We start from the raw sequence: 18671 nt of genomic DNA, 5'->3' as shown, positions 1-18671 counted from the left end.
AGACTGATTTTTGATAGTCTTTTATATGTCATAGGCATGACTGGAGGGGTTGGGTCTTCCTCTAATGAATGGCTGACTCAGGGACGAACATAATCTCTCTAGCTAAGATTTTCTTTTAAAAATGGGATACAACCACACTAATAAATATTTATCTAAAATAACCAATAATACACATAATTATGCCTATAAATATGCATATGTATTTTAGAGGGAATTTTAAAACTGGACTGGCGCTGTTCCCTCTAAGAGCCAAAGATCTTTGTTAGAGTGTTACTGCTGTGAGCAGACACCATGACCAAGGCAACTCTTATATTGACATTTAATTGGGCCTGGCTTACAGGTTTAGAGGGTCAGTCTGTTATCATCAAGGTGGGAGCATAGCAGTGTCCAGGCAGGCGTGGAGCTGGAGGAGCTGAGAGTTCAACATCTTTATCTGAAGGTCACTAGGAGAAGACTGGCTTCCAAGCAGCTAGGAGGAGGGTCTCAAAGCCGCCCACCTCAGTGACGCACTTCCTCCAACAAGGCCACACCTGCTCCAACAAGGCCACACCTCCTAATAGTGCCACTGTCTCCCTGGGCCAAACATATACAAACCACTCCAATTACCTAATAAAAATTCCACATCGGGCATGAGAAATCCTGTTTTAGATTGTTGACTCGGGCTGTCCAAGAGACTCTCCAAACATATTGCCTATTGCTACTCTCCTTGGCTACACCCTGAGATGGGAGGTATGTCCCTATTGCTACTGCCCTTGGGTGCCCCTTAGAGATGGACTGGCAGAAAACAGAAGTAAGCCACAGATCAAAGGTGTGTCTCCAAAGATCTTTTAAGAGTGCATTGTTTTCCTATTTAAAAACAAACAACCCCCCCCAACATATTTCATTCCATTTCTAGAAACAGTATCCGCAGTGTATCAATGAGGGTTGTGGTTTGTAATCAGTTCTATCTCACTGTTACCAATAGGCAAGATAAAAGCTCTTAAGGGCACACTGTATTGGGGATTCACATAATTCTTAGTATGGTTCTGAGAACTGGGCCTTAGTCCCAGCAGTCCCTCAGGTTTGATTTGATAAGCACTTCTGGCTTTGAGACACCAGCATAGATCTAACAGAAGTTACTTTTTACCACCAGGACAATTATCTGCATCATCACACATCTTGCAGTAACTTCATGGAAAAAGAGTAACAGAGACACAGCGAGAGAGAGAGAGAGAGAGAGAGAGAGAGAGAGAGAGAGAGAGAGAGAGAGAGAGGAGAGAAGAGAGAGATAGGGGACAGAGAGACAGAGAGAGAGAGGAGAGAGAGAGGAGAGAGAGGGGAGAGAGAGAGAGAGGAGAGAGAGAGGGGACAGAGAGAGAGAGGAGAGAGAGAGGAGAGAGAGGGGAGAGAGAGAGAGGAGAGAGAGAAGAGAGAAAGAGAGAGAACTTCAGTGAAAAATGGAAATTTATAGCAAACTTGTGGCTCAATCATCTGAAAATATGTTAAGTATCAAGAATAGTACGTAATGCTAATATTGAAGTCAAATCATAGTGATACTTGGAAACAATAATTTACCTTCTCGCTATGTTTTATCAGATTATCAATGCTATGATTTATGGACAAAAAAAGCCAGTAGTTCTGACTTGGAGTCAGAAATCTTGAAAGAATCAAAGACTTCAAAGATAGGGCACACACACTGAGAGCAGAAGTGTCCATGGCTCCAGGCAGGTGGCAGAGGCAATTTGCAAAGTTCTTTTCCACCAACGTTTTGGTTGGGTCCATCGCTCAGACAAACACTTGGTACCATCACTCTACCAACTTGGCTAATAAGGTTCAACACCAAAGCATCTTGAATGACCTTCCAATAGTGACATGCCCTGCAGGGGCAGCCACACAGAGGTCATTATAAAGGACATTTTGTTGTCAGCCTGGTCTCCTCACCTCGATAATCCCAGTCAGTTTTGGCAAGTAAACAAAGGTTTTCAAAGATGCTCCTTCAGTCAAACCAGCTCCACAAAACAGATCTTTGATCTGATTAATCATAAATATGCAAACAAATGCTACAGTAAGGGGATGGCTTTGGGGCGCACCTGAAGAACAATGCCATGAGAAGCCAGTACAAACTGCTGCTAACGGGGGGCAGTGCAAGACAGTGATGAAATATCCTGGTCAAGATCAGAGACTAGACGGGCTGGAGAGATGGCTCAGTGGTTAAGAGCACTGACTGCTCTTCCAGAGGTCCTGAGTTCAAATCCCAACAACCACATGGTGGCGCACAACCATCTGTAATGGGATCCGGTGCCCTCTTCTGGTGTGTCTGAAGACAGCGACAGTGTACTTATATATAATAAATAAATAAATCTTTTTTTTTTAAAGGGCAGAGACTAGAAAGAAGGTACTTGATATTTAGGAATTACTGCTAAATCGGAAAAAATAAATACACGTGAAAAACTTTTTGAGTAAGTGGAACAAAGTTTAGAAAGTAGAAGAAGTGTGGCAAAAGATGAAATATATTTTAATAAATTTAGGAAATTCTTTAACAGAAGCAGAGGAAGATCAGAAACAGAAAAATTGATGTCATCAAAGAATTGTCAGCTCTCCATATGTAGGGACATAGATCACCAGGCCAGCATTTAGACAAATCACACAGTAAGCAGAGCCTGGAGGTGGAGCCCACTTTATAGAACATTTGTATAGAATGCCCATGGATACACAGAATAGTGTGTGTGTGTGTGTGTGTGTGTGTGTGTGTGTGTGTGTGCACTCAGGATGTAGAGACAGAAGCACTACAAGGTCATTCTCAATTCTCATGGGGATCAGGATCAACTTCGATTACATACTAGCATGCCTGGAGGGAAAGCACAAAATAGCAAAGACTTCAAGGGCAGACGCTACATTTTCTGTCATTTCACAGTGACAGGATCAGGGCACGAAGCAGGTGTGCAAAAACTGCACACTTAGAACTCTGGATTAGGGAAAAGTTAATGCTATACAGAAGTTAGTATGAGAACAAAGCCTGACAAATGACTAACGGGAAGCAGCAATGTATTTTCTTTTCCCACCATAGCAACTAGAAGACCATGTAATACAGAGCCTTCTGGAGAAATTGCTCACCCAGTCAAGTCTCCCATTGACCTGTTTACCTTCATTCTTCTCCCATATCCTTCACCACACAAGAGTTAGTTGTTCTTGACTTTCTGGAATACGTGGCATTGTTTTTGATCCTGCCCCCCCCCCTTTTTTTTTACCTCACGCATCTCCTATGGTTTTATTCTTTTATCCTTACCCCCAAACCTCATAGCAGGTCTGGTCCAGAAAAAACATGAACCTTGGAAGCTCTTACCTCCCAGCTGCTCCCTCAGCTGAAATAACCAGTAACCACGAATCTGTGACACTGTGTTGTTCATCAGGTGAAGCTGTCCCTGTCTGTTGGACAATGTAGCCAGCTGCTGCACTGTGTGAAGATTGGCCTCCGTCTGCAATGCAGGGTAGACATCATGGCTCCCCATGAACTGCTCTGACCAACCCCACCTCCCCTCAGTGCTCACTGGAGGTTGTCCCACTGTATACATGTATAGATAGAAATGTACTGTTGGACTCATATGCATCCGTCACAGAGACTGGAAGAGGACACACGCACACTCCTCTTATGTATTGGCTTGTTATATCTGAAACGTGTGGCCATGCATTGCTGGTATGTGCACTTCCTGGTAAAAGCACACGATTCCTAAGAGGCTCTAACTTATTCCTCTGGAGCAGAGAGATTTTTGTGTGTTCTCCTGTTATCCTAAGCCGATTACGATCATCTCTGAAATGGAACTGCCAGACTTACATTGTCCCCAAAGAGTCCTTTAAATAAAGTTTCCCCTTATTGAAACCATTTTCACCCAGCATTCACGGGGTTTCTGTGACCTAACACTCAGTCGCTCTCCTTCAGGGCCAAACACAAGATTTTCTTCTACTGATCACAGGGACCAGTCTCAGTGTGGGCAGGGCTGACCTGGACCAGCAGGGTGTTCTTCAGTTGACAGGTTCCTGAGGGGAGGTATGGAGGATGAGAGAAAGAAGACAGGAAAGTCGAGGTCAGCCACTTGATACTTCTTCATAGCAAAGGCAAAAGGTAACAGAGGGTAGCGACAGACTAAACAGGAGTAAATTTAAAGCAACTGAACACTACTCAGTCAGTACTATGGAGAATCTACAATGGCTACACAGTACAAAACACCCAAACCACATAAATGATAATCGAATGACACAAATAGATAGCTGTCAAATGACTAAGTGCAAAGTGGCAATATACAAAAATTGTATTTGTTGTCCAGTGCAGAGAGGCGAGTCCTGAAACCACATACACGCCAACAACAGAATCGGACTCAGCAGGTTGTATTTACTTTTACATGTGCATAAACATATGCTCATATCCACATGTGTGTAAAATACAAAGAAAAGGAGTCCATCAACTTGGGAGTGGAGGTGCACGGGAAAGGTTCAAGGAAGCGTAGCCGGGAGTAACTGGAGGAGGGAAATGGAGGTGGGAAGGTAGGAAATGGGGGTGGAGGTGATGTAGTTCTACCTCAATTAAAACATTAAAAAGAAGTAATGAAGTCTTTCAAAACACAGCGCAAAAAATGTTCACTGCGCCTGGCCACCAAGGAACACAAATAAAATCGGCGCTGAGATTCTGTGTTGCTAAATCAAATGGCTGCAGTCAAGAAAACAGAAAACCAGGGCTGGAGAGGAGCAGGAGAAATGCAGCCCCCAAACACCACACACTTGTGTAAGTTCACACAATCACTGTGGACACGACTGTGCAAGTTACTCATAGATATAAACACAGAGCCGTGATGTGACCCTCCTAGGTCACCCTGGCAATGCTCTTGATGGGGTATAGGTCCCGATACTACAGAGATACCTGCATATACATGGGGCATCTGGGTTCTTTCCAGCTTCTGGCTATTATAAATAAGGCTGCAATGAACATAGTGGAGCACGTGTCTTTTTTATATGTTGGGGCATCTTTTGGGTGTATGCCCAAGAGAGGTATAGCTGGATCCTCAGGCAGTTCAATGTCCAATTTTCTGAGGATCCTCCAGACTGATTTCCAGAATGGTTGTACCAGTATGCAATCCCACCAACAATGGAGGAGTGCTCCTCTTTCTCCACATCCTCGCCAGCATCTGCTGTCCCCTGAGTTTTTGATCTTAGCCATTCTCACTGGTGTGAGGTGAAATCTCAGGGTTGTTTTGATTTGCATTTCCCTTATGACTAAAGATGTTGAACATTTCTTTAGGTGTTTCTCAGCCATTCGGCATTCCTCAGCTGTGAATTCTTTGTTAAGCTCTGAACCCCATTTTTTAATAGGGTTATTTGTTTCCCTGCGGTCTAACTTCTTGAGTTCTTTGTATGTTTTAGATATAAGGCCTCTATCTGTTGTAGGATTAGTAAAGATCTTTTCCCAATCTGTTGGTTGCCGTTTTGTCCTAGCCACAGTGTCCTTTGCCTTACAGAAGCTTTGCAGTTTTATGAGATCCCATTTGTCGATTCTTGATCTTAGAGCGTAAGCCATTGGTGTTTTGATAAACAAACATTTAAAACGTGTAATTTTTTCTGTCCCATGAGCATGGGAGATCTTTCTGTCTTCTAATTTCTTTTTCAATATATAAGCACTCTGTCAACTGAACTACATCATTTCTTTCTTAATGGGTGGCTAAAAATGTATTATGCCTATGTATATAATATAGTAATAAATAATAATATAATATAGTAATAGTGTATATAATATAGTAATAATATTTGTAACTTATTACATTTGTATCCACTCACCTTTTGAGTGAGGGACATCTAGCTGACTTACCAATAATGCAGCTACTGGAAATAGTGCTGCAATATGTACAACAATGCCAAGCAACCAGAGCTTCCAGGGACTAAGCCACTACCTAAAGACTATACATGGACTGACCCTGGACTCTGACCTCATAGGTAGCAATGAATATCCTAGTAAGAGCACCAGTGGAAGGGGAAGCCCTGGGTCCTGCTAAGACTGAACCCCCAGTGAACTAGACTGGTGGGGGGAGGGCGGCAATGGGGGGAGGGTGGGGAGGGGAACACCATAAGGAAGGGGAGGGGGGAGGGGGATGTTTGCCCGGATACCGGGAAAGGGAATAACACTCGAAATGTATATAAGAAATACTCAAGTTAATAAAAACAAAACAAAACAAAACAAAACAAAACAAAAAAATGTTTTATTCATTCTCCTCACATATTCTTGTCATCCTGACCCTAGGTTTCCCTCCATCCTCGCCTCCAAGAGCCTACCCCATACCTCCCCTAGTTTTTCTTTTGAAATACTAGTTATTATTTTAATAGAAAAATTTAGTTAAGGGGCATTTTTCTAAACATGCCCACTGTTCACAGTTAGGTCAAAATGGCTTTTACCCCCGTGGACCCCAGCACCCTGTCATTTATTCTATGTGTGTAACTTGCCAATTAGGACACATCTGTCCAGACAGCAAAGGACAGAAGCACAGAATGGGCAGTAGTGACTTCAAAAAGTTTACTGAGAAAAGGGAGAAGAAATGCTTTGCCAAAGGAGCATCTTGCGAAGGAAGGGTTATTGTGTAACATGGCCACGAGAGGGCGCCATTGACTGTCTTCTGATCTTGGCTTCTCCTGACTCAGAATCGTGTGTTATTCAGAATCCATTTTTCATACGTTTTCTGTTCTCTCAGTAATTTTATATTCGTTGACCCCCCCCATGTTGTCTCCTGTCTTTTCCCACTTTTCAGTACTATATTTGGACACGAACCCCAATGTTGAAATATCATTTTCATAATTAAAAAAATTAATTTCTGGAAAATGCAGAGCTGCCAAAAGGATGTGTAAGATCCAATGAAGTCGGGCATGCTTTGGAGAAAAGAAACCGTCTAGGTAAAGAACGAATTTGGTGAGTTACCCTTGATTCTTACTGTGCTAGACTCTTGGCCCTCAGTGCGAGATATGATGGAACCTTTAAACTGTAGGGCTTAAAGTCCTGCCGTGGTGACCCATCCCTGCCACAGTCCTCAGGGAGAGAGTTTCAGGCCAACTTGTGCTACACAGTGAGTACCAGCCCAATCCGGTCTCAAACTGACTCTGTCTCAGCAAATCAAAAGTAAACCAAAAGTATGTGTAGATAAGTGTAAGTTAATTAGGTCACTGGGGCACTGTCCTTAGAAGGAGTGACATGGTTCTCATGGGGACTCGCTATCCCAGAGAGGTTACAATAACAATGCCCCTCCCTGTTCTCTGGCCTCTTGTCTTCCATGCTGCCTTTGGCTCTCATCCATGCTCCCCTTCAGGACGCCATCACCAAGATTTGACGTAGCCTGGGAGACGCTCTCTGAAGCCGAACACAGATCCACCTGATCACGGACGTAAGCCCGTCAGTGGAATAAATTTTTTAAAATAAAGTACCTAGACTCAGTTGTTGGGTGTTAGCAAAAGAGAAACAGGCAAATACACTCACCTGTACCTACCCTCAAGTGAGGACCCTGTTCAACACTTTATCAGAGTCAGAGTCAGAAAAGGGGGTAATTAGAGCTCACATCCCCCCTTAGACCCAGAAACCCGGAGGAGCATGTGACCTCCCTTTGTGCGCAGGTGTTGCTCTCTTTCCATTTCCTGAGCAAGGCTGCTGCTGTTACTGACACTTAAGTACTTCGCTTTGGAAAAGCAGGAGAGGTGTCCTGAGGATGAGATCCCTTCCCACCGAAGGGCTCAGGGTGGAAATCACAAACACACCTGAAAGCGTTTCTGTGGCAGGGTTGTCTAGGAAACTCTCCAGGTTCAGTTGTGCAAGCTCTCAGGGATTGCTGCAGCTCCAGGCCAAGGGGCCTGGTGGCTTCTCGAGGTGGCAGGAGAATTTGCATGTCTATGCCATCCTAGTTTTGTTGGCTTGCAGAATGCAAGACCGGTGGGGATGTGGAGCCTCTCAGGAAGGTTCCAGAGAATGTGGCCTGGATACAGGGCTGTAGAGCAAGGTCCAATTCCCTGCAAGGAGTCCTGGGAGGGGCTTTGCACAAAGCTCTGGGAGTGAGGTCAACTTTGGCCAAGACCCTAGGGTGTTAGAGATACCAAGAATGTTGGATCTCTGCTAAGGAAAGTCACACTTACCAAATGGGTCAGTCTATAAGAGGCCATATTTGCTGCAGGAGAAAGGGCTATGGTGTAGAGATGGCTAGCTAGATCCCCTGGGGTTCACATCATGTCACCCCATGCCCCAGAAGCCAGGCTCGGAGCAGAAAGAAGGCTTTCGTGTTTGCCCAGCTGGATTTTGGTCTAGGTTTGGGCCTTGCTATCTTCATGATTCTTCTTGGCATGCATGTGTTTTCTCTGTGACATGCATGTTGGAAGCATGCCATTTGGATGTTTTACCTTTGTGTATGTTCAATGCTGAGTTTTCATTGAATTTTGGAAAGGACTAGACATTAGAGTTTTGATGTGTCAGTATTTCCTTCAAGTATTTTAGGGCTTTGATTTTAGGTGCAATTTTTTTTGGCTTTTTTTTTTAAATCTTGTATCTCCTCTCCTGGATTCATTCATAAAACAACCTTGTCTCTTTTTGTTTTTGCCAAAGTCTGTTTTATAACCTATTGGTCTACCACTTCTTTCCAATGTTTCTTTGAATGTAAAGTTTTTAAACTCTACAACTTACATCTTAATATGTCAGTCTCTAATTGGGATGGTTAATTGGTTTTCCCTTAATGTAATAATCAGTAAGGTAGAATTTATATCAGTTTTGCCATTTGTCTGTCAAAGGTTATGGGATTATCATTTTCTTTTCTCCTTTTTGGTGCAATTTAAATTTCATATATATATATATATATTTGTTATAAGCAATTGCCTTCAAGATTATTATTAATGTTGCAATTCATACACAATTCTTCAATGGTAACACCAACTCACTTTCAATAGCAAATTGGAACCACAGCCTCAGTTATTCCATTCACTTTTGATGTAAAAGTAAATTGGTGAGGTCTGAAGTGAGAGGCTCTCTTGCTGGTCTTGAAGGATGAGATTGCCTTGGACAAAGGGAGCTGTGAGCAGGGGATGATCAGTGGTCTGTCGTTGGTAGAACTGCTGAGGTTGGCCCCTGACTGCATGCCTTTGGAAGACATTTTCCCTCTGATGGCAAGGCAGCTCGAGTGGATGCTTTATTGTTAGTCTTGTGAAACACTGAGATCTGCACCAGACCCAGACTTCTGACCTGAGATAGTTTGAGATAGCCTGTGCCATGTTAAGCTGCTAACCTCACAGTGCATTCTTATGCAGCGACATGAATAGCAATCACATTTTAAGGTGCGTGCATTCTGTAGATGAGCATTTGCATGCTCTCACAAGGAGGCTGTGCTCTCCAAAGCATTGAGCAGTTTCCCAAGTGGTTGAGAGTCTTCGTAATTGTCTTTTTATGAATTCGTCTCACTCCTAGAACTTTATGGTAAAACTCCTTTATGCTAAATTCTTTCCCAACATGCTATATCCTTAGCTGTTTCCCCCTAAGGATGCCTTTGAGTCAATGAACCCATGTGATATTTGTATGACCCATCGAAAACACACATCTTGTTGCCCTCTATCCAGTATCTAGCCACTGCCTGTCAGGAGCTACACCTGCCATGGGAGAGCCAAGTGAGAGCTGAGGGAAAAGTGGTAGCTTTAATATGGGAAACAAATTCTCTGGTGGGGAAATATCTCTGTTTCTATTCCTGTCTGCCATTTTCCTAGCAGATGTTATTGATTAAACTCAGCCCAAAGTCAGGAACCCAGGTGGATCTGGATTGGATAGACCGATGCTAAGGTTTCATAGAAGGGAAAGGGTAGGAGAAGATCCTATGTTGTAGATCACGCTGGTCAGAATCCTGCTCAGGTTCCTGTGTCCCCATAAAACTGATCAGTGTGAGCCCCACAGCTCTGAGTTTTGACGTTTAGTTTGTTAAGCTACAAATTTTATTCCGTAAGGTGGAAGATACAGTTTGGCGTCTGCAGACACCCTGTGCAAGTGGACATTTTGATTCTTCTCTAACCATTTCCTTTTGCAGGCAAGGACAATGCAGTCTCCGCAGCACAGGCAATAACAGAGTACATGAGAGTTGTTTAAAACATAGACCATAATTGTCAAAATCTGTGGATAATAGTACATTACCTCATCGAGAATCAAGTGAATGGATTTTCCTTGTATTCTATAGAACTACAAAGCTGTCGACAGGGTCAACAGTGACACTTTTGTTCACTCCCACGGTCATTAGTATGTTAGAGAGACAGGAAGAGGCAGTGATACACACGCTGCCCCTTGTCTCCCAGCTTTCCCATACCATAGGCAGCAACACAAATCAAAAACCCGGATCAAATACAAATCAGAATGATAGTCACACTCTCAGGTGACCCTGAGCCCTATGAGGAAACCCTGGAAAGAACACTTGTGAGTTATGAGTGTGCTGGAGATGTGCAGTCCTGTCTGCTTGCGTAGAAGGCATTCATTGCTGTTTTGATTTCTGTCATCTTAACATTGAAATGAAGCACAGAAACAGAATGAGGTGAGATGGGCCTGAACAGCACTGACTGTGACTCCGTGAGGCCACAGATGTTCTCTCCTTGACCATCCATTCAGCACGGCTTCTTACCCCCAGGCCATTGGTCCTTGGGTTCAGATCCTCTCCCGACAGCAGAAGAAGTTCAGCTTGCACTTGCCGGCGATCTTCTCACTGTCCAGGCACGTCCTCCTGCATTTCCCCCGGCCCAGCCTGCATGTCTCGCACACAGCAAACTCCCCTGTGTCAGGAAAGAGCTGCTGAGAGGTTTGCTGGAACTGTGTGGGAGTGGGAAGAGTATCTAAGGCCCCTCACAGGCAGGGTTTGTGTGTATGGCTAGGAGTGTTTTCTAGAATTAGGCCAGAGGTGTTGGGGGTAGCTCAGTTGGCAAAGTGTTTCTTGGGTGAACATGGGACCCTGAATCTGATCCTCTATGCCCAGATAAAAAGCCAGGTACTTCTGTCCTCAGCTGGATAAGCAGGGACAGATGAGTCTCTGCGGCTCAGGGGTCAGATTAGCTGAACTTAGGATAGATTCTGTCTCAGAAAGGGAAGTGGATAGCTCCTGAGGAATGTCGTTTAAGTTTGACCTCTGGCCTCCACACATGCATGAACACAGACACACACACACACACACACACACACACACACACACACACACACACACTGTAAGAAGAGAACTACCCCACAGCATCTGCTTACCCCAGTGTGGAGCTGAAAAGAGTTAACAATAGGTAACCATCACCCGCGTCCTCTCCTCCAGGTGTTTACTGTCTTTCATGGGCCCCGTGTAAGTGACAGAGCAACATCTATTCTTCAGAACTATTAAAATGCACGTCTGTACTCCTGAAAATTTACTAGATAGCCTTTGGTTTCAAACCCTAGAAGCTGGAATGAATAATTTAATCTCAATACTTGCTTGGGCCTAGTACCAGCTGCTTAATTTACCAAGCCTCATTCGCCTGATGGACATAGTAGAAATACCTGTCCACACTTTTAAATTGCTGAGTGGTGAAGTGAAATGACTGTGATAATGTTTTGCTGTATGGTATTTACTAGTAAGGGGGGCTTTAATAATTAACCGGTATAATCCGTGTTTATTTGTTAAGGGCTGGAGAAATTAGTGCTCCATGAATTCCATAGTTCAATTCTATTTAATTATCATTACCACCACCATCACTGGCACCACCACCACCATAATCATCATCATCATCATCATCATTATGTTAGTGTGTGTGTGAGAGAGAGAAAGAGAGAGAGAGAGAGGTGTACCATGTAGTACACACACATATGTGGGTGCAGGCTCATGTTGCCATGTATGTGCACACAAAACATTAAAAGGCTTTGGGTATCCTTTCCCGTCACTCTCAGCTTTGAAGCAGGGCCTCTCTTTGAACCTTAGCTCAGTTTTCCTAGCTGCTCTGATTCCCAGTGAAACCCCTAGCTCTGCCCTTGAACGTCCTAGCTCTACCCCCACAGCGCTGTGGTCCCAGGCGCAAGCAAAACTGTGTGTGCTCAAGTCCAGACTTGGGTGCTCATAGTTGCACAGCAAGCACTCAATCTGTGAGCCACATCTCCAGCCCTCCAAGAATAGTTTAATATTTCTTTTAATTGTGTTTGCCTCGTGATGTCTTCCCATGTAAGAGAACCTCTGGTGCGCACCCAAAGCCCGTGGCTAACTGTTATAAACAGTGCTTTATGATGTCTTCCCATGTAAGAGAACCTCTGGTGCGCACCCAAAGCCCGTGGCTAACTGTTATAAACAGTGCTTTGTGATGAGGGCGGCACCTCACCGACCATCTACGCCATTCTGCATGATCCTCCTCATCCAGCAGATGCCCTCGAGCAGACCTTGTTCAAGTTAGGTCCTACGGGAAGGAAGCCAGGATCTCTGGGTAATGCTAATTGCTGAGGATGAGGTTGAGCCTAAGCATCACACATTAATGGGAAAGTCACTGGAAAAATACACAAATATGATCATGGCCACAAGAGTAACAGAAGGTGGCGCCAATGGACCAGAACTCAGTCCTTTCACAACTACTTTCCTTCCTTGGCTTCATCAGTCAAAGATAGCTAACTGGGCCTCAGTCCCCAAGAGAGGAGAGAATACAGGTACAGGATATAATTTACCTCCTGGAAATGACTGGGAATACTCAAGTCCTGCCCAGGACCCTAAATTTAAAACAAAATACATTTTAGGACAGAATATTAAAACAAGAAACAACACATTATAAAATGTCGCCTACATGCTACATGACTCTTGAGGGACCAGTGATGTTCTGGCTGCTCTCTTTATTGGATTTCTCAAGTCCACTCCTGGAAGCCAGAAAGACCAATGTACTGAACAATAAAATCAAAATTAATGCTCTATCCGGTTGGCTCTTAGGAAACATTAATGCAGATCCAAGAAATCTCCGGGGAAGGAAGACTTACTCTCAGTTTCAGGATGGTTCATGGAAGAGTCTTTGGATTTCATGGTCTGCTCCTCCCCACCCCCAACCCATCAAATTCCCATCAACTTTGATTTACCTGATGGCAGTTCAACTATAATGAAGAACAAAGCCAGACCAAAATAGAACGTCCCTCTGCTCAGAGCCATGTTTGAGGGGAGATTCTTGAACACAAAGAATCGGGGGTTCTTTGAGGGGACAGGAAAGCATTTATATTGGAAAGTAATGGGCTATGTTCTAGGTCAGCGAAGTGAATCAATAAAGAAAGCAGGATTGCATGCTCCATTTGCTGGGATCAAGAGCTGGTGCAGTGAGTTAGAACCTTGAGTCTGCAAAGCCCTACTTCCCCACGCCTAGCCAGTGTGTAGAATGGAGTGGACATTGGTCCAAGGCTGGGAGAATCCAGGGTCATGCACGCTCTACTGTGGGAATTGAGGGAGAGGATGCTGATAGCTTTCCATGACTTCTCAAGGATTGGCGCTCATGTTCTTAGCAGCACGTCCTGGGGATCCAGTATGATTTCAGCTCAGGAGAACTTTGAATGCTCATCTTTTTACAGAGCTCTGGTGGGGACTAGAGGCAACACACAGATGTGCACACTGACCCTCCTCATTCTCACTGCTGTGTCTATGAATTGTTCAGCAGAATGTGAGGAGTAACAGACCTTTGCTAAGGTAGCTTTGAATCCTGTGCCTGTCAGACATCTCAAGAGAGAGCCAAGTTGTAAACACAGCAACTTCTAGTAATCAAAAGCATGGGCATCAAAGAATATTCATGTCAAGTCCCCAACCTGGGTCCTGCTTAAGGCACCCAGATGCTTGTAGTTACACGATGTTCTGGTTTTCAGTCTCGGAGGCAGAACAGGCCTCGTGTCTCAGGCTTGTAAGCCAACTACTCCAGGGACTGAGGCAGAAGCACCACAAGCTACACAGTGAGTTTAGTGAGTTCAAAGCCAGCCTGTGCAACTTGATGTTACTGTTATCTAAAATAAGTTAAAAGGGGACCAGGGTGTTTCTCAGTAGCAATGTGTTTCCCTGGCATACACAAAGTCTACATTCAATTCTCTGTGCCTTCCTGTCTCACACACACATAAAAAATGTAGATTTTATAGCTAAACAGACACCTACCATGTAGACCATCTTAGATAGGTTAACAATATTTGAAATCTCAGCCTCTTTATCCATAAATTGGGTTATAATAATTATATCAGTCTCATTGGGCATCTGGAAACATTGTATATAACAAAGAAGTATTTTGAAGAATGTCTGATTATGATATCATCATCATCATCATCATTACATTTATATTTCTATAAAACTTTGAACAACTACTCTGCTAAGTAGCGTAGCAATGTGACTCCTAATGACAAATCCTATATCACAGATCAGAGCATCCATTAACCTTCACCAGAGAAGCTTCCTCTTGCATTATGGGGTAGTTAACACAGAGATCCACCACTGAGCGATGTGTAGATTGTGAGAGACTGTGGAGCTCACAGCCCTCAGTGGGATATCTTTATTACACTCCTCCACTCAAAGCCCAGGGATCTATGTGGAAAAGGAGCTGGAAAGAGTGTCACAGGAGTAGCAGACAACCATAAGGGGACTCCTCCAGATACTACAAGGGTGGTGAACACCTGGATTCATAGAGCCTGGCAGTGTGTACAAGACCTGCACAATATAAGCTAGACAAATAGCAAAGGGGAAGTAGGCACAGAGTTCACGCCTAGACAAGAAGCTACTTATTTGTAATCGATAGCTGCTGGGATAGGGAAATAAGTTTCTATCACGGGAGTAATATTGGGTTTATCAACTCCCATCTGGGACAGGCCTTATGCTCAGGGTAGTTGACCAACCCAAATCAAACGACATGAACTTGGGTAGGTAGTGGGGAGGACCTGGGAGGAATTATGGGAGGGGAAAGAATGTGACCAACATAAACTGTGTGAGGGGGTAGAGAGATGGTTCAGCGGTTAAGAGCACCAACTGCTCTCTTCTAGAGGTCCTGAGTTCAATTCCCAGAAAACACATAGTAGTTTGAAACCACTGTAGTGGGATCCAATGCCCTCTTTGGGGATCTGAAGACAATTACAGTGTACTCCTATAAATAAAATAAACAGAACTTTAAAAAAATATAGTGTGTGAAATTCTGAAAAAAAAAACCAAAACAAATGAAAGCATAAGCAAAACAAAACAAGCCTCCAAGATTAAGATGATTTAAGTAACACTTGAAATGGGCTGCATGCAGCAAGTCCAGAATTTAAAAACAAATGATGGGGTACACGCTTAGGTTAGCTCCTGTTCCCATTGTGCACAGCCCACAAATCTGACTCTGCAGTTCAGAGACCACCTGACCACAGGGCACCAGTTCTTCACCGGAACATGGGCTATTGTATACTTTCACTCCTATATCTGTGATCTGAAGCCACTAGAGAAGGAACACAGTTGGAATTAATAATGCAAAGGACTGGACTCCAGATTCTTCTAGCACAAAACTTACACCCAGTCCATCCTTCTCTGTCCACCTCTGCTTTATGCTCATGCCTGTTTTCCTTCTTGGGAACTTTCCAGAACCAGAAAAAACAGCAACACCCTGTAGGTTGAGCAACACTCACTGAGGTGGGTGGGCTCCCTCTAGCAGGTCGTGGGGTCACTTGTTCTGATGGGTTCACTGATCAAGGCCCTTTTTGCTCTGGAGAAGCGTATAAAGGTGGGTGGGTGTTGGTGCCCTTTACCATGGACACCGTGCTGACCCTCACAGCCCTTCAGGTCATGAAGACATTCTTATTTCTCTTTGCTGTTTTCTTCTTTCTTGACCCAGGTAAAGAAAATGGAAATCTTTATATGGAGGGTGATCTGTGGTGATGGCCCAGACACAGGGTCTGTCCTGCCAATGCCCAGGAGTGATCAACCCTAGGATTTAGGATACCTTTTGTCTGTTGGATTTGAAAGAGAACAGTTGTTACAGAAGGTAACTTCCCTATGACTTATCAATGAATCATGTATTGATACATTGCCTTTTCTAATAATGATGTTGTCACAGGTTTGGAGAAGTTAAAGGGCAGCATCAGGAATGATGTGTTTGATGTCTGGCTTTAAGCTTATTATCAAAATAATGGACAAAGTTAAGGGAAGAATTAAAGTGAAGAAATCCACAGATTTTTAGAAAATATGTTTTAAGTGTAGAATAAAACAGACAACAAAGAGACAGAAGAGGAGGTGGAAGAGGAAAGAGGTGGACTTCCATTCCCATATCCATCCTGGCACAGGCAAAGCACACACTGGAGGCAGCCATTTCCTAATTGCTTGTCTAACGATGGGTCTGTGTTGTAGAGTTGTGATGATGAACACATTTACTTCTCCAAAGCCAGTGCCTTGGAGGAAAATCCTGTTGTGCTTTTAATATAGAGATATTCAGAGTCGTTTTTCTTTTTGGCTTGAAACTTCATACACATGTATGAAGTATATACCATATGTACATTCTATGCACATGGAGACTGGGACTTGGTCGGGTGTAGCTTCTTTTCAGGGACATACAGGTCAGTCAGCATTGGCACTCCGTGCTGCGCGGTGTGACCTGTATGGGGCATCCTCTCCACATCAGAGCGCTCTGCTCTTTCTCACTCTTCTGGAAAGTTTCAAAAGCTGCAGCTGCATCCTCTCCAAGATTAAGAGGCAAGACTCGACCTTAGCAAGTTCCGTGGAGCTGAAGAAAGGGGCTCATGGGAGTCCAAGTGAATCTAACTTTATTCCAGGTACTAGTGCTGTAGCCAGCCCACATGGGCTAATTTCACATTAGTTGTGTGCAGCCCTGATCTGTGTTGTGGCAAATCTCTCTGAGTGGATGCTGCATCGGGATACAGAGATGTAGGCCTTCAGTAGATCAATGATACGGCATGCATTTGCTGGCATAAATGTGAACATTCAAGGCTGCAGAGAGATATTAGGAATGCTCAGTAGGACTACATAGTTAACGCAATGTAAGATTATCCAGTATAAAATTATCCGCCGTTCCAAATGCACCACACATGCAGAGACTCCATCTGGACTCGTTAGAAAGCGACAGGCAAAGATGTTCTTTTGGTCCAAAAGCTGCTGGTTTATCATTGTGAATTGGATATGCTAAAAAGTTCTCAAGGCAGAGTAAGGTCTTGAACCTTTAGTCTGACACAGCCTTAATATGTTAGGAGAGCAGAGAAAATATTGAACACTGTAGAGAAAGACAGGGTTTAAAGGGCTTTGAAACCATGGGGTACTTATACTTGTGAATCGATATCCAGACAGTGGATAATGGCTGGAATGCGAGAGTAGTCACCCCCTGGGATTTAAGATTTGCAAACATTTGAGTTAGCAGACTTTGTATTCATGTCAGACAGAATCCATGTACTTTCCGTACCTCCATGGCATGTTCTTCAAGTCATCGACTCTTGAGATTTTGATCCTGGTAATATGGATTGTGTGTCTTTAACATAAGGTAGCAGACTGCTCTCGTGAGGGCTAATGCAAGAACTGCAGTTTCCTGCAAAATGACAAATTAAAGGCACAGGGAGTTGGCCTCAACTACGCCCCCTTCCCTAAAGTGTCTGACTCTTACAGTGGAATTTTGGTGGAGCGTGATGGAGAAGTCAGATATCTTTCTGTACTTGGGTATCCGTGATGGCCCATTAGAAACCCAAGGACAAAGATTTTCTTTGTCTTCAACCTTCCTGGGTTGTCACTGGGAATTAGATTTACTCCAGGCCTCTACTTTCTGTCTTCTCCATTAAGCTTTTGTCCATTGTACACAATTCCACTTTTAATACCAGTCTTGTGCTGTCTCCACAGACTTAGCTCTTGCTCTCTTCCCGAGTAGCCATCTTTGAAAGTGTGTAAGGGAAGTTCCAGGGTGTGAACATGTTCATGAGTTGAGTTGATAATCTTCTTTCTAATATATTTATACTTGTCTTATAAAGTCCTAATCAAAACTGCTCAGGTGTTAGCTAATTCTTCGTGCTCTTTCACCTTGTGTGACAAAAGATGGGGTTATCCCACAGAAAATGTTTCTCTAAGCGATTCGTCTACCTGAGTCTAAAGGAACTAAGACACAGCTTTAAAGTGGTTGTTGCTGATGGTAGACAACCATCACAGACAGTGATTAGCCACATTTGACATAGAATTAACCTGGGCGGGGCTTCTTCTTTTGTGAAGCCAAGAATGCATTCTTCGATGAGAAGTGCAGCAGGATTAATGGGAGATGCACAGAATCTTGTCTGAAGAATGAAGAACTCATTGCTCTCTGCCAGAAGAACCTGAAGTGCTGTGTGACAGTCCAGCCGTGTGGGCGGGACAAGGGCGACGAGTTGGATGAAGACTCGGGCTACAACAGGACTCGGGGATGAGCTAGTTTTGTCTTTCTGCTGGAAGCAGATGCTGCAATGAAAATAAATGGCTGCTTTCTTTATCTTGTCAACTGCTTCTTTCAGAAGGCCAAGAGTAGCTATCTAAACTGGATGGTCACTTTGTACTCTTTCCCTATGGATTTGGGAGGCAAGCATCCCAAAGTTCCAAGGTATTTATTTCTCCTAAAACAAGGGTACTAGCATAGCTTCGTTTTGACCAACTGGCTTCCACCAAAGGGAAGAAGAAAGGAATTTGATAATGGAGAAATGAGCATTAGACAGCTCGCTCGTACTCATAAAAATG

General features: G+C 43.8%; 3 protein-coding genes across 2 annotated transcripts; 1 reads left to right on the top strand and 2 right to left on the bottom strand.

Moving 5' to 3' along the window:
* The window catches only part of Erich1 (glutamate-rich 1), a gene marked incomplete at its 5' end in the record, with an annotated part of 52793804 nt that overhangs the window by 4819129 nt on the left and 47956004 nt on the right, over positions 1 to 18671 (bottom strand).
* On the bottom strand, positions 9942 to 13174 carry Defb105b (defensin beta 105B). Its single transcript, NM_001037514.2, is given in 3 exon segments — positions 9942 to 10782; positions 12671 to 12712; positions 13070 to 13174. Coding segments are annotated over 3 exon segments (237 nt in total). The 5' UTR covers positions 13140 to 13174; the 3' UTR covers positions 9942 to 10657.
* Positions 15726 to 18427, top strand: Defb34 (defensin beta 34). The gene is given in 2 exon segments (NM_001447144.1): positions 15726 to 15810; positions 18177 to 18427. Coding segments are annotated over 2 exon segments (240 nt in total). The 5' UTR covers positions 15726 to 15761; the 3' UTR covers positions 18368 to 18427.

The sequence above is a fragment of the Rattus norvegicus genome, chromosome 16, assembly GCF_021556685.1.
Source record: "Rattus norvegicus strain SHRSP/BbbUtx chromosome 16, alternate assembly SHRSP_T2T, whole genome shotgun sequence".
Classification (NCBI taxonomy): domain Eukaryota; kingdom Metazoa; phylum Chordata; class Mammalia; order Rodentia; family Muridae; genus Rattus; species Rattus norvegicus.
This window is presented reverse-complemented; position numbering and strand designations above follow the sequence as displayed.